The following is a 16,524-nucleotide window of genomic DNA, read 5'->3' as shown; positions in this document are numbered from 1 at the left end:
ATCAATGTAGATTAGAAAAAAAATACTTTCCAAGGCTTTTTTAAAAAGGACGTGATCTATGATCGAGACTACGGGTGCAGCCAGGTGGTTCCAGTCAAAGGATGTAGACGGTATGAAGGAATGGTGAAAGAGGTTGGTGCGAGCATATGGGATGCCAACTTTGTGTTGATGGTCAATTAAGTTGGATCATCGCAAAGGGTCCATGGCCCCGGAAAATACCACTCCAGTTTTCTTCGAAATCTCCGAGCATTGACAGAAAGGATCTTCCTGCTTATCTCGTCAAGGCTCATTCTGCACAACAGGTCGGAAGGAGAGGTCGTGTCTTTGTCGCAAAATCCGGCTATGTTACATTATTCATGTCACAAAATCCGGCTGTGTTGCGTGATCCATTCTCCCGGGCTAGACCCGTCCTTTCGAGAAATTCGCGGGGTGTGAGCGCTGGGACCCAGCTCCCACGAAAACGAAGCGATGCTGCCTTTGGGGGAGGCTGAAGGGACGAGCGGGCCAGCGTCCTGGGGTTTGGTTTCCTTTTGTTTTGTTTTCCACGCCTACGTGCTGGAATGCGGGGGCCCGTCGAGGGGGACTCTTCGGGGCAAAGGCGGGCAGTGTGAGCGGGAAACTCGGAAGCAACAGACGGGGAATCGAAGCGTCGAGTCCATGGAGCCCAACGGTAGCGGGCCAGGTCCGGACTGGAGAAGACTTCGACGACGAAGTGTGTGTGTGTGTGATTGTGTGGCCACCTCAAGCCGCCCAACCCACCGTGGTGCCGACGGGACCATTCTTTCCCCCTTCGGACAGCGCCTCGCAAGACCGTCCCTCCCGGACACTGTGAGACGAGATTTCCCCTCCACTCGCATTTTTCTTTATAGTAATTAAGGCACCCGTATTTCCGTAGTTGGTCTTTATTCTCACGGGCGTCCGATCGTATTATTTGATAACATTTAAGCTCTGAAGTTATTTTATTCCATGTTCGGGGAAGCTCCCGCGTTAGAGATGGCTAATGCATTGTAATGAGCGGTAGACTTTGGGTTTTGTCTAATTCGTTGTGTGTTGAGTGATTTTATCTTCGCCGCCCGTGCACCAACCGGGTGAAGCACGTTCGAGTCCTGTCGCTTTCGCAGCTCGGCACTTGTTAACCTTTTCTGTGTTTTTTTGTTTGTTCTGTTTGTAGCATTAAATTTGTTTCGTTGCAAAACTGTGGTCTTCCCTTCATTGGCAAGACTCGACCGAGGCGTGGACCTATCGCCTGGTCGGCAGTCTTTTGTGTTTAAACAGAGAGTATCAGCACACCTGTGACAAAACTGGCGTCTGAAACAGGACCTGACTGACCATGGTGGACACTTGCCTTTGGAGGGCTGCGAGTAGAAACCGCGTGGTTAGAGGGAAGTGTAGTTCCGTAGTTCGAACGGCGGCGAGCTTGGGTAGGCCAGAAATGGATATTGAAAGACTCGTGGCCCTGGGAACCAAACTAGACCTCTCGGGAGCCGAACTAAAAAGGTGGATAGAGAAAGAGACCGCCAAACAAAGAAAGGCGAGAGCCCTAGAGCGAGAAGCTACCAGGGAGGCCATTAAGCGGGAACAAGAGGCTGCGAAAGCAGCCGCCGAGAGGGAGCTTGAGATACTGAGGCTGAGGCTAGAGTTTGAGAACAAGAAGGAGGGGAAACGCTCATCCGGAGCAGGAACTGACGGCGGGGGTCAGAGCGTTTTGAAATTGAATCCGAACAAGCTCCTACTCGCCTTTGACGAAAGGAACGACGACCTTGACGCTTATATAAGAAGGTTTGAGGGAATCGCTTTAAGCCAAAAGTGGCCAGAGAGCCAATGGACCACCGCCCTAAGCAGGTGCCTCACGGGGGAAGCCCTCAGTGTGTATGGGCGATTGCCGCCCGTATATGCCGCCGATTACGGCAAAGTGAAAGCCTCACTGCTCAAGAGGTTCCGGTTTACCGTTGAGGGCTTTCGCGATAAATTCCGTGTTGGGAAGCCAGTAGATGGAGAGACGGCCACTCAATACGCCGCCAGGCTTGGCCACTACTTCGACCGGTGGGTCGAGCTGGCCGCAGTGACCAAAGATTTTGAAAGTCTCCGGAAGCTGGTTATCAAAGAGCAGTTCTTAAGGGGTTGTCATCCAGCAATGGCCATCTATTTGAAGGAAAGAAAACTGCCACATTTGGATGTACTGTTGGAGATGGCGGACCAATTTTTGGACGCGCAAGGTCATAGTAACCTGGGGAGAGCCGGGAAAAACGAAGCCGAACCCTCAGCGAAGAAAAGCAGCGAGGGGGGCGGGCCTCCGAGGTCTGCTATGAGGTGCTCCCTCTGTAATAAGACGGGGTACAAAGCTGCACAATGTCGTAGCCTGTACCACACCGGACAGGTGCCCACATGCCAAAAGTGTGGCAGGAAGGGATATACGACGGATGTCTGCCGGGGCCAGACGAAACCTCAGGCGTCGGGCATCTATATGCCCCGACAAGACAGAAAGGACGGAAACGTCACGGATGGGCTCTTAGAGCTGGAGGATGGGACGAAAATTCCGGTCGTCAACGCGGTAATGACCCCGCGCCATAAGTTCCTGGTCGAGGGAATGCCAGTCGTTGAGGGAACAATCGGACAGAAAAAGATCACGGTTCTGCGCGACACGGGGAGTAACACAGTCATCGTAAGACGAGGATTGGTCGACGACGGCCTCCTCACTGGAACCAAGAAGCCACTGTATCTCGTCGATGGAACCGTGAAAATGCTTCCCGAGGCCCATAGCCACGTTAAAACGCCCTACTTCGACGGAGGACTCAAAGCCCTGTGCATGGACGGGCCCCTGTACGACCTCGTGCTCGGCAATATTCCCGGTGCTAGAGAACCGGACGACCCCGCGACTGATGTGGGGGCGGGGGACGACCCGATACCGACAGAGCGAGTGCGGGAGGACCCGGCGGAACTTGACACACAGGAGAGCCAGGACGAGCCAGGACGCGAAACCCGGGCGGAAGTGGAAGATCCCCCAACTCCGGCGTGTGCCGTGGAAACCAGGACCCAGAGAAAGAAACAACAAACTGGATTGAAAAAAACTACACGTGCCTCAAATCGAAGGGCTGGCCATCGACACGCCGGGCTTCGCTGAGGAGCAGGAAGAGGATAACACCCTGCGCCCCTGCTTTAAGCGGATTGGGGAAAGGCCAGGGGAAAGACGGCCACGGACACTTATGGAACCGGAGAGGGGCAAGGGCTTCGTTATCGAGTATACCGGGAGCTGTCGGGGAGAGAGACGCGCCAGCTCGTGGTGCCTCAGGCCCACCGAGAAACTGTGCTGAAGGTTGCCCATGAAAGCATTATGGCGGGACACCTGGGCCAGGCGAAAACGAAGAGCCGCATCCTGGAATAGTTCTTCTGGCCGGGATTGGGCTTGGACGTACGGCGGTTCGTGCTATCGTGTGACGTGTGCCAGCGAACAACACCGGAGGGAAAGGTCCCTCGCGTCCCACTGGGTGGGAGCCCCTTAATAGATACCCCATTTCAGAGGGTTGCTATCGACATTGTGGGACCGATTGCCCAGGCTTCGGGCCGAGGGAACCAGTACATACTGACAATGGTAGACTACGCGACTCGCTACCCGGACGCCGTGGCTTTGCCCAGCATCGAGACCGAAAGAGTGGCAGAGGCCCTGGTCGAGATGTTCGCGCGGGTCGGAGTGCCACGAGAGATATTAAGCGACCGGGGCTCGAATTTCACTTCCGAGCTAATGAAAGAGATCAGGCGGCTCCTGTCGACAAGGCAGTTGCACACGTCCCACTACCACCCCATGGCAAATTGATTGGTGGAGAAGTTCAATGGAACACTTAAACTCATGCTGAAGCCAATGTGCTCCGAGAGACCCAAGGATTGGGACCGGTATTTGCCCGCATTGCTGTTTGCCTACCGGGAAGTGCCACAGGCGAGCCTCGGCTTTTCGCCTTTTGAATTGTTGTACGATCGCCATGTCCGGGGCCCGCTAGTCATTCTGAGAGAGGTTTGGACCAACGTCGAGCTCGACGCAGAGCTCCGGATTACCTATGAGCACGTGCTCGACCTGAGAAATCGCCTCGAGGAGACGTGCAAAATCGCCCACGAAGAACTCGCGAGGTCGGGAGCTCGTTACGCTCGGTACTATACTTCGTTTCACCTTTGCGTGGACTAACTGCGAAAGCCGTGCAAGCGCGAGTGGTTAGCCTTGATTGCCTTGACTGGAGCACTCGCTACACGAGCGCTCGTGCTCCCGCTACGGCTTCATCCAAAGCAACTAGCTCGCGATTTTAGCATGCGCGGCAAACAATAGTCCATGCTAAGGTGAGACGAAGTATACAACCAGAAAACCAACGAGCGGAGTTTCCAGCCGGGAGAGAAGGTGCTCCTACTGCTCCCCACGGACAATAACAAACTTCTACTGCAGTGGAAGGGGCCCTTCATCGTTACGAGAAAAACAGGAGAGGTCGACTACGAGATCCAGACAGGACCGGCCTGAAATTGTTCCACGCTAACCTACTAAAGAAATGCGAGGAGCGGGGAATCGAGTAGGAAGACGAGTGACAGGCCTGCGCGGTTCTCTCACTGACGGAAACCGAAGATGACCAGCCGATCCCTCTACCAGCATTCCAGAGAGAGGAAGGCCCCGGAGATGCGAAAGTTTCATCAAAGCTTAGTGCTGAGCAAAAGTCGCAGCTCGACCGCGTAATGCGCAGCCATGAGAACATCTTCTCCGACATTCCGGGAAAAATCACATGGATACAGTGCGCGCTGAAGCAGACTACAAATACCCCCTTCTATGTGCGACAATACCCACTGCCATTTGCGACCCACACAAAGGTTGAGGAAGAGGTGCAGGAAATGCTCAGGCTCGGAATAATAGAAAAGTCCAGCTCTGCGTACAACGCACCCGTTCCGCTCGTCAAGAAGCCGGACGAGACAAATCGGCTGTGCGTCGATTTCAGACGTTTAAACGGCGTCTTAGTTCCAGACTCCGAACCCATGCCACGAGTCGACGCCGTTATCGCCGCCGTCGGAAACAAACGCTACTTCTCAAAGATGGATTTCGTGAAGGGCTATTGGCAGATCCACTCAGCGACGATTCCCAGCCCAAGACCGCATTTTCGACGACTTCGGGACTGTACCATTTTCGCTACATTCCGTTTGGGGTCAAGACCGCTCCGGCGGTATTTGCCAAACTGATGCGGAAGGTGGTGGACGGAATACCAGACGTGGCCCATTACTACGACGATGAGTTGGTGGCTGCCGACACCTGGGAACAACACCTTACTGCACTGCACACGTTGTTCGGCCGTATCCAAGCGGCGAGACTGGCCATTCGCCCAACCAAGTGTGATTTTGGGATGGAACAAAGTGACTCTCTGGGTCACCGCATCGGAAAGGGACAGCTCGGACCCCTCGGAAAGACGCTCGACAAAATCGAGAAGGCGAGTGTGCCGACCACCAAGCGCCAGGTGCGGGCGTTCCTCGGACTGACGGGATACTACCGGGATTTTATTCCCGACTACGCAAAGATCAGTGGGCCGCTAACGGACCTCACAAAGAAAAAGGAAAGGAACCAGGTTGAGTGGAGGGCCGCTCATCAGTCGGTGTTCGACGAGCTGAAAGAACGGATCGCAAATCCGCCGATCCTGACACTCACAGACTTTGGAAAAGACTTCGTCCTCAGGACCGATGCTTCCGACACAAGTCTCGGAGCTATGTTAAAGGGGCGATACAATGAGTTTTGTATTTTGCGGAAATACCGCTTAGAGCGGATCCCTGACGTTAATGACTTCTGAAATACCCATTCGTTTTTCACCACACGCAATTGAAGTCACAGAAAAAAATAAAGAAAAACAAGCAGAGTTCACCCCCTCAACTCGCAGCCAGAACAAGCGGCCACGTGATCTGGAGCCGATTATATGCCGCCAATGTTGATCATAGCCACGCGCTGGGTTTGGCAAGGCCGCAAGGCACAGGACACGCGCTGCGTTCCAGACATTGTTATGGTTTGGCTGTTGTCGTCATTGCAGCGATTGGACACGGGCCACTACCCGAATGCTTCTCGAGCTAGTAATTATCACGAGCCCAAATCGAGTGCCGACGCAATGCTCGGGTCCAATCTATAAGCCGCATTCAAATATCGTCACTGGGCGGCACTGCTACCGCCCAGCTACGTCATCAGGTTTTGCGAAGGAGAGATTGAATGAAAACGCTCGGTTTTGTCCTCGAAATTACAGTGGAACAAAAGAGTTTCTTGGCCAGTGGCGTTTCGTGCGAGTATCCTTGAGTCCCACTAGTGCCAGTAAACTCGTGTAAAGTGAAAAACATTCCAATTGAAAATCGTTGCACCGCCCCTTTAATGCAGCAGCATGATAGCCGCTTACATACTGTGGCTTACGCGAGCCGGAAGCTGCTTGCTCATGAGGCCGCCTACAGCACCATCAAAAGGGAGTGCTTGGCATTGGTCTGGGGAGTGCAGAAATTCAGTCCATACCTTTACGGTAGGAAATTCCTCGTACAAACCGACCACCAGCCGCCGAAGTACATCAATCAGGCGAAGCATCTGAACAGTAGTGCTGAGGTGGAGCCTCCTCTTGCAGGAATTTCCTTTCACTATCGAACATATCAAGGGCAGCGAAAATGTGGGTGCTGATTTCCTAAGCCGATTGCAAGTCCGTCTCACTAATGAGGCTTTGTTTTTCTCTATTAAGCCAGTATATGTATGTTATGTTTACTCCGTACTTCGTTTGTATCCTCCGAATATGAAAACTTCCCTCTGGGAATGTGCACGACTGTATCTCATACGGAGCGCAGTTTGGTTTGCTTAGCATATGTACTCTTGATTATTTTTTTTTGTATGCGATATTGTTTACCGAGTTTTTGTGAAGAGTTTGTTTAAATATTCACGCGTGAATCTTCTAAAGTGAGGGGCAGTGTCACAAAATCCGGCTATGTTACATTATTCATGTCACAAAATCCGGCTGTGTTGCGTTATCCATTCTCCCGGGCTAGACGCGTCCTTCCAAGAAAATCGCGGGGTGTGAGGGCTGGGACCCAGCTCCCACGAAAACGAAGCGATGCTGCCTTTGGGGGAGGATGAAGTGACGAGGGGGCCAGCGTCCTAGGGTTTGGTTTTTTTTTTTTTTTTTTTCCACGCCTACGTGCTGGAGTGCGGGGTCCCGTCGAGGGGGACTCTTTGAGGCAAAGGCGGGCAGTGTGAGCGGGACACTCGGAAGCAACAGACGGGGAATCGAAGCATCGAGTCCGTGGAGCCCAACGGTAGCGGGCCAGGTCCGGACTGGGGAAGACTTCGACGACGAAGTGTTTGTCATAATGTAGAAAACCCGAGACTGTGGTAAAAGCAAGGAAGTTGAGACGTTCTGTCCCCTGTCTTTCTTCTTCGACTCCGTTTCCTTGCTTTTACCACAGTCTCGGGTTTTCTACATTATGATCAACATCCACCAGCTCGCCTGCGCACTCACAGTTTTTTCATTGAAGTGTGTGTGTGTGATTGTGTGGCCACCTCAAGCCGCCCAATTCACCGTGGTACCGCCGGGAGCAATCCTTCCCCCTTTGGACAGCGCCTCGCAAGACCGTTTCTCCCGGACACTGTGAGACGAGATTTCCCCTCCACTCGCATTTTTCTTTATAGTAATTAAGGCACCCGTATTTCCGTAGTTGGTCTTTGTTCTCACGGGCGTCCGATTGTATTATTTGATAACATTGAAGCTCCGAAGTTGCTATTTTTTTCCATGTTCGGGGAAGCTCCCGCGTAAGAGATGGTTAATGCATTGTAATGAGCGGTAGACTTTGGGTTTTGCCTAATTCGTTGTGTGTTGAGTGATTTTATCTTCGCCGCCCGTGTACCGGCCGGGTGAAGCACGTTCAAGTCCTGTTGCTTTCGCAGCCCGGCACTTGTTAACCTTTTTTGTGTGTGTTTTTTTTTTTCTGTTTGTAGCAATAAATTCCTTTCGTTGCAAAACTGTGGTCTCCCCTTCATTGGCAAGACTCCGCCGACGCGTGGACCTATCGCCTGGTCGGCAGTCCTCTGTGTTCGAACAGAGAATATCAGCAAACCTGTGACATTTTTGTAAAAGTGAAACCATAGCGATTGCATTAGATGGGGAAGAGGGGCAGTTGAAACGTCTTTAATATCCTTTACCACTCCACCTCGCACGGCCGCGGGGTAAGTTGACGGAATAGGATGGGATGAATACGAGCTTCCCAGCGACTACCTCCAGGAATTAATTGATTTTAAGGTTTTGACGTTTATCCAAGCAACACTTGTGTGCAACTTTTGTCGTGGGACAAATTAGTATTGCCAATGGCAATGGCACAAACGCCGAATTTAGCTCAAGAAATGTTAATTGATGCAAGCGCGTTTTATTTATTTTATCAATGAAACGTTTACACCCAGACAATATATATTTATTTATTTATCCTTAATAGGAAATGCTGCAAAATTGAACTCTAAATATAAAAAAATGGGAATAAAAAAAAACAAAAAAAAAAGCAAGCTCCGATAAACTTCGAATTTTGGGCAAAAAAGGAACTACGAAAACTCGGAGTCCTGGTTATATGTTATCAACATTGCACCGCGTGTAAAGCTGAGGATGTCGAAGTGTTTTACTTGAGGCGATCGACAGTTGCGTCTGCCCTGCATTAAGTGCCAAGATGGCGGCGCCCGCTAGCAGATCGGGGACCGGAGTGCCGATTTTCTAAGCGCAGCTCATTTCGTGGCTTTAGTCTGCGCTAGTCCACTAAGCCATCAAAGCCCTTGACTACGTTCGCGATCGAAAGCGTCGATGTGGTCGGCCTTCCACGATGGGCCGAATACTGTCAGCAAAGGCTTTCTCATCGAGTGAAGTAAGAGTAATGTAAGAAATTCCCTTGTGATGGTGTGTCGGCAGTGTTGGTTTCAAAGCGTAGTGATATCAAGCTTCCATTATGCTCATTACAAACACCATCTAACTTGTTCGCAAGGTAATGACGTCACGAGAGGGAACCATAGGAGGGCGCCACCAAAACATCTCGCCGCTTGTAGATAGGAAAGCCAATACTCCGTTTCACACTTACCGCTCATTCACACTGGAAGCGGATCCGCGTTCGCAACCTCTTTGCATGTTGCTCGTGTTTGAGCATAGCCTCTTTTATTCTACAAAGCCAGTCAAATCGCGAAAGAATCTGGTTTCAGGCTTGTCGCTGTCGGTTGGTTCTGTTTGTTGACCTAGTGGGACTCAGGCATAGACATAAAAGGGATTTATACCCAAATCACACGGCAGCGTGAAGGTACGTTTAGCCCAGGTACCTGTCGTAAAGGGAGCTGGAGATCGTGATCACACGGCGTATAAAGGTCCCTTTCGCTAAGGGATGGATGGATGGATGAAAACGTTTATTGAAAAAGAACTCCGATGACCGAAGTCATCGCAACGCGGTGACCTTGTGGTCTGGCGTCGTCTTTTGGGGAAATCGGGGTGGGGGGTTTAAATGCAGGAGGTCAGGCCGCCTGTAGAGATATACTCTAATAGTGATCTCAGCACCCGAGTCTTTCTTTGGGAATCACCCGCCGGGTGCGTCCAGTCCCGGAGATTGGTCGGCCGGTCGATTTGTTTCATCTTGCTGAAGATGAGGCACCTGTAAGTTTTGAGCCCTTCGCAGTCCCAGAGTATGTGGTGCAAACTGGGGCGCGAGTCCTCCTCCCTGCAAAGTTTGCACCGGGGGTAAGGTGGTACTGCGTAAGGGTGTTTTTTCTTGAGGGCATAAAGTTCGAATTTGTATTGGAGGTTAGGAGTCACCGCTCCGCCAGTGCGAATGCGCCGTAGCAGCACGATTTCTTTTCTTCGAAATGTGTCCTTCGGGATAGGGTGTTCCTCTGGGGACCAGGATCTTTCTAGGAGGCGTTTCCTTGTTCGTTGGTCTATGCGCAGTTCGTCAACAGGGTCGTATGTATCCTGGTCCTCATGAGGATTGTCGTTGCAATCGCTCGGTTGCGGGTGTGACGGGCTGACGTCCGAAGGCCGGGGCTGCAGGGACGGTTGCGTGAGGTTTCTCATCGCCTGCTGCGCGGCTTCGTGTGCAAGCTCGTTGCCGGGTATTCCCTCATGTCCGGGGACCCACCTGACGCTGATCCTGGCCCCCTTGTTCCGGTATAGTCGGATTGCGGAGTCAAAGATAGCTTTTATGGTGGGACTTGCAGAGTACTTGTGTTGTCTAAGTTCTCTAACCACTTCTTGGGAGTCTGTATAGAGAACTAGCTGCTCGTCAGTTCCTAAGTAGGGTGTAGCACCTTCAATGGCCTGCAGGACAGCCTTGCACTCCGCATATTCTGGTGTGTGATGGCCTAGGGGATTGCCTTGGGCCACTGTCCAGGTTGCGTGTTTCTTGAGGTAGGTGACTGCAGTGGCCCAACCTGTGGTGCCGAGGCTAGCGTCTGCGTAAGCCACCATGTGTTTAGGGGTCGCTAGTATCTCTGCTAAGTCTCTCTTGTGTTGTCTTGCGTAATGTTCCCGGCGTTTCTTGTGTCTATCTGCATCCATGTTCTTAGGTAGGGGTTTGGAGCCTTCTGTCACATCGATGAGTTCCCATGGAGGGGGTCGTTTGGGGATTGGAGGATCTACCTGGATTTGTACGCCCATGAATTTCGCAATCATCCTGCCTTCGTTTGTATGTTGTAGGCGAGAGGCTTGAGCGTCTTTCTGCTGCTGGATCAGATCAGCGATATCCGGGATGAAGATACACTTGGCCAGCTCTTCACTACGGGTGTGTTTCGGGAGTCCGAGGATGGTTCTTCTTGCTTCATTTAGCAAGGTCTTGAGTCGGTTGTGATGTCGCCGGGTGAGGGGATAAAATCCCGCCGCATAAGTAATTTTTGAGACTAGCACTGACATGACCAGCTTCTTTGCAGTCTTTTCCCCCGCGCCGCCCATCTTGGGTAAGATGCGCGCCTAACCAAATTAATGCCTTGTTTCCATTTTTTAAGTATTTCGGTGATCCAGGCTGTGGTGTTCTTTGGCAAGTATCCAAAGTTTACTCCTAAAATTTTTATGGAGTCTTCTCGTTGGATTGGGTTTCCGGCAAAGGTAAGCCCTAGGTTTTTGTTGTTCTGATTCCTTCCATATATTGTGCACTTTGTTTTTTCAGGTGAAGGGTACATTCCTACTTCGTTAAGATATGATTCGATGGTGTTGAGTCCTCTTTGCAGGGCTGCTGCTTGCAGTTCGGGGTTCCCTTCGTGTGTCCATATGGTCACATCGTCTGCGTACGCAGTGGCTCTGAGGTGGGGAATTTCATACAGTTTCCATAAGAGCGGTGCCATCACTATATTGAATAGAGTTGGGGATAGTACGGCTCCCTGCGGAACGCCAATGTTGTTTTCGTGTGTGCGTCCTTCCCTGCCGTCTTTGCCACAACCAGCTCTAATCTTGTAGGTGCGTCCCGTGAGGAAGGATTTGACAAAGTCGAGTTGTTTTCCGTCAAGACCCTGTTGTTCCATCTTGTCTATTATGGACTCGTGGGGGACAGTATCAAAGGCATTTTTGATGTCTATGGATGCAATCACTCGCATTTGTTTCTTGGCTGGGTGCATGTCAACGACGTCTTTATAGATCATAGATAAGCTGTCATGAGTGCGGAGATTTGCCCTAAAACCTGTTTGCGTGGGATGGAAGATACCTAGATTTTCTGCGTTGTATTGGATTCTGGCAAGCACCATACGTTCAAGGAGCTTACCCATGATTGATGTAAGCGAAATTGGTCGTACGTTTTTGGGGTCCCTCGCTGGTTTCCCTGGCTTGGGTATGGGAGTGACGAGGGAGAGCTTCCATTCTTCGGGCAGCTGCCCTGATTCCCATATGTCGTTGAATCATTTTAAGATGACAAGTTTGGTTGTATGGGGTGCATTTCTAAGCATTGAGACAGTAATGCCATCGTGGCCTGGTGCACTTTTGGTTCGGCAGTGGTGAACCGCAGCTCCAAGTTCCGACTCAGTAAAGGGGATGTCTTGGGGTTTTTCCGATGGTCCTGCATGCTTGGGTAGATATATCCCGGCTTTTGGTTTGGTGGTGGGTTGCGGGAAGAAAGTTTTCCCCAGTTTGTCTAGGATGTCCTCTGTTGCTTCGTTGGAGAGAAGGGCTATTACTGGAATGGGGCTGACTCCCTTTCGTTTGCCCAGCATAGAGTTGAACGTTCTCCATACATCCCCAATGCTGGTGTTCTTGTCGAAGGTTTCGCAGTAATCCAACCATCGCTCGGTGACTAGTTGTCATGAATATTTGCTAGCCTCCTCAGTTAGTCGGTTGACTTTGTCGAGATGTTTCTTTAGTTTTCCTTTACGGTACTTTTCCAGAGCTCTGGTTCTCTTGTCCCAAAGGGCCAGGAGGTGGTAGTCTGGTTCAGGTGTGTCATCCCTGACTTCCCTTACTTCAGTGGCCAGGTGGGTGGCTGCCGTTAGCAGTGCGGTGACCTGGTGTGGCTGCAGGTCTTCCCTTTGCTCTTCTAAGTTCTCTCTAAACTTGTCCCAGATTATGGTTTGAGTGGGACGTTTGGATTTGAGGTTGTTGCTTCCGATTGCCGCATCAATAATTATCGGGAAGTGATCACTACCCCACGCATCCCGCATCGTGTCCCAGCTGAGCTTGCGGGCTGTTGCTGGGGTTGCTAAAGTGACGTCGATGATGGAGTCAGTTTGATTGCTTGCTGTAGCATGCCTCGTTGGTTTGGTAGTGTCGTTTACCAGTTCGAGTTCATTGTGCTCTATGATTTCAAGGAGTCTTCTGGTTTTCTGGTTAAGCTGGTTATTGTTCCAGTCTTCGAGTTTGGTGTTAAGGTCTCCACCCAGAATGAGGTAGTCATCCGGGTATTCATTCTTTAAGTGGGTGATCCATTCAAAGTTCCATTGACTGCCAGGGCATGTATATGCTGACGCTACAACAAGTCGTCTCTTGGTTGTATGGAGAGCAATTCTTACTGCAGTAATCTCTTGGGAGTCTAAACACCACTGGCATGTATCCAGCTGAATGCATGGCAGGTTCTTGCTTACAAACAGGTTGACTTGTGCCCTGACTTCTCATTCCCCAGGTCTGATATGTGCAGTTGTGAGATTCTGTCGTTTAATGGAGGGATTTGAGAATTTCAAGTACCCTGATAGTTCGATGTCGTTTGTTCTAGTTTCTTGTAGCAGGAGGATATCAAACTTATAACCTTTGATGTGCACGAGTAGTTCGGACTTGCGTCGTGGGAGGCTGCGACAATTCCATTGTAGGATTCGCAACGTACCCGTCCGATCGTGGTTAGCACTCATGTTCGGGCATGGCCTGGCTTGTCGTACGTAGGTGCTGGTCCAAGCTTCTGGAGGATTGTTTGCTGGAACTGCTGCATTTGTTGCTGTGTTTGTGGCATTTGTTGCTGCATCTGTTGTTGCGTTTGCTGCATTTGTTGGTTCATCTGTTGTTGGATCTGTTGTTGAAACTGGAGGAACATCTGTTGCCAGTTTATCTGATTCGTTGGTGCCGCTTGCTTTGGTGGAGTGGGCTCCCTGGTGGAGATTACTCGATGTTCCTGCGAAGCTTCTCGACGGGTTTGCTCCCGTTCTTGCTGATTCGCATCTTGGATTGCCTTGCGGGTTTCCATTGCTTCCTTGAGACGCCTGGCGATAGTTGCCTTGCGGGCTTCTCGTTTTTGTTTGTCCTCTTCGATCTTCCTCTCAAATTTAAGGAGATCTGCTTTCATTTGTTTCAGGATTGCTGTGTCTGATTTGTCTTCGGCTTCCATGGCGTGGAGTTCCTTCTGCCAGGCCTTGATTTCTGCTTCGTCGTTAGCGTAGTAACCCTTGTTTCCATCTCTGCGGGCCGTGTGTGCGTAGCTGGGGCCTCGGTGGTTGTTGTGCCGCAGAGATGGTGAACGGTGACGAGAATTGGTTCCTTCAAGTTTTTGGCGCGACTGGCTTCTAGACTTTTCTTCAGTTTGCGTGCTCCATGGTAGGCGTCGTTCTTAGTTCTCTCATTGTTTGAGAGAATGCCTGGTTGTTTCAGTGTCGGGTAGTCTTCAAGCGTTACCCTCGGCGGTTTCTGCGTGTTCGAGGTGCTTCCTCCTTTTCCCTTGCTTCCCCTGGCTCCTCCTCTTTGTGCTCTCGCCTGAAGTATCAAATTGACACGCTGGCGTGTGGGGCAGGTTGGGTCTGCGGCCAAGTGGGTTGATGCTTTGCAGTTGGTGCAATATTGCCGTTCGCACACGTGTCCTTCTAGAAAGATACAACCGCAATCCCTGCATCGGGGTTTGCGCGTGCATACGTTTTCCTTGTGCCCGAGGCCTTGACACCTCTGGCACATCATGGTTGTTGGTTTGTAGAGTGTGACTCGTATGATGAGACCATGATACACAATGCTTCTCGGTGGTCGTATGCCCACGAACGTGAGAAGGGCGAGGCCTCGACCGCCGAGAGGCCTAGCATGTATGATTTCGTGGGATCGGCTTGAAAGAGCTTCTTCTAGCTGTTTCGATGTCTCTTGCGGGTCTATTCCGTGTGCTACTCCTCTGCACGTGTCCCTTGGTGGCGTTTCGTGTCCGACGACCTCAACTGCTTTCTCAGGCGCTTTAATCGACGTTACCTTGAGCAGTAGTGCAACGTGTTTTCGGTCTCGTACCGTTACGGTAATTGTGTTGGCTGCCTTGTTCACGCGGAATGTCGGTAGCTCTGTTTTCTGGCATGCGGCCAGGTTTAGGCCTAGTTTCGATAGAAAGTTTCTTTGCAGAGATGCTGCTGGAATGCTTGCGAGATCGTACGGTTCCTTCGAATGGAAGACGACATTGAAGCGTTCCTCTAGTTGGTCGCTGTTTGGGTTCATAGCCGCGGCAGTAAGAAAATTGGAAAGATTCTTACTTGCCCTTTGTTTCTTCTTTCCATAATGGACTTCTTGCCACGTCTGCCCACAGTCATCGTTCGTATCTTGGGCCCATTGCTCGTTTGGTAGGTGTCCATATTGGTTCCAGCTTGGAGCTCCGACAAGTCAGACAGGTTTGAGCATGTACTGGTTCCGCTGGGTTTTCTCGATCTCTTGCTAGAAACATTGTCGTCATCTTCATTCAGTGAAGCAACGTCGGTGGCAGCGCGTCGCCGGGTAGGTTTGGCGATAGGGTGTCGTGTAGTAGCCGGATTCATGTACCGGTGCTCAGCGAAAATACTCGCCCCCACGTTAGAGTTGTATTCAGAGAGGGTCTGGGTGATTACAGTTCCCTGCTGGGCTTCGGAGGTTGCGATAGCGGGCTGGGCTGGTACCAAGGCCGTGGGGCTTGGCGACGCCATGCCACGCTAAGCCCAACGTTGGGCTTACCGTTCGGCTGGCCTGCCGTTCTCAGATTTGAAGGTATCGAAAAAAAATTGGATTTCTTCGCAAGAAAACTCACTTGACGTATTCCCGTGATGTTCCGGGAAGTCAAGGAGCCATTTTCACATCACAAATGACTCCCAGAATTGGTGTATTGAAGCTTATTCAGCGGAGCTCGAAGAAATACGGCCGCTCGAGCGATTCTCAAAGCTCGAGCCTCTTTCGCTAACGGAGGTACTATTGGCGAATTCGCGTGGTCATTTCCCGGCAAAATATTTTGCCATATCTCCGCCAAGGGCGTTCGCGTGGTCAAAGGCTGGCGAGTGCGCGCCGTTCGGGTGGCACTTCTCAGGCGTGTGGTGGCAATTTACCGGCACAATTTTTGCCCGAGCTCCAAGAGGTCGGGCAGCTTGTCTGCCAGACTGTATCCGGTATCGTCATATCCGAATCGGGAAAGGGAACCAAACGAAACAATGGTCGCCGATAGCGGATTCGAGTAGAAAACGAAGCCATTGAGACAGACACCCCTCTGTGGTCCGAGAAAGACAGCAAAAACAACGGAGATAAAGATAAAATATTTTAAAGGAAGCTTCCGCAAGATCAGTTTCCTATGGGACACAGAGTTTTATTACACCGCTGTAAAAAATGTATTGACAGTTCTACAGCTCGACACTTGAACGCGCATTACTATTTTAGGGGGCTGGGTCAAATCAAAATGCTGAGGATTCCAGCAAAAAGGTAATAACAAGAAAATGGAATATAAAATGGCGACGCTGGTGAACCTTCTAGGATCCTTGTAAGATGGCAACAGTTCCTCGAGAATCTAAACAAAATATATTACAATTTGTTTACCCACATCTCAGAGTCCGAATATATGTTGCTGATGCCTAGAGCGTGCCTATTGTATCATAAAATAATCGTGGAAGAAGTTAACGAAGTTCACGCGCGACCCAGGCAGACGAAAACGCCAGTTGCAGGCGCTTTGTGTTCGGGTGGAGAGGGTCACGTGGTGCGCCGCTGGCGTGGTTTTCATTGCCTGTGCCGCCGGCGTGAGCTCGCCGGCGATTGACCACCCGAATTCGCCATATGTTAAACGGAGCTCGCCGAGCTCCCTTAACAGCTACAGGAAGTAGCCTCGGACCCACGAACTCAAGATAATATCCCAGATATATACATATATCTTGTTTAATGCATTATA

General features: G+C 51.0%; 2 protein-coding genes across 2 annotated transcripts; one reads left to right on the top strand and one right to left on the bottom strand.

The window, feature by feature from the left end:
- The first annotated feature begins 1,432 nt into the window (after nucleotides 1-1,432).
- LOC120840309 lies at nucleotides 1,433-3,121 on the top strand. The gene has a single exon (XM_040210766.1). The coding sequence runs from the start codon at nucleotides 1,433-1,435 to the stop codon at nucleotides 3,119-3,121; it is 1,689 nt and encodes a 562-aa protein (XP_040066700.1).
- Nucleotides 3,122-9,488: 6,367 nt separating this feature from the next.
- Nucleotides 9,489-10,931, bottom strand: LOC120840310. The gene has a single exon (XM_040210767.1). The coding sequence runs from the start codon at nucleotides 10,929-10,931 to the stop codon at nucleotides 9,489-9,491; it is 1,443 nt and encodes a 480-aa protein (XP_040066701.1).
- Between the last annotated feature and the right edge of the window lie 5,593 nt (nucleotides 10,932-16,524).

Source organism: Ixodes scapularis, unplaced genomic scaffold, assembly GCF_016920785.2.
Source record: "Ixodes scapularis isolate PalLabHiFi unplaced genomic scaffold, ASM1692078v2 PGA_scaffold13__105_contigs__length_92229423, whole genome shotgun sequence".
NCBI classification, from domain to species: Eukaryota; Metazoa; Arthropoda; class Arachnida; order Ixodida; family Ixodidae; genus Ixodes; species Ixodes scapularis.
This window is presented reverse-complemented; position numbering and strand designations above follow the sequence as displayed.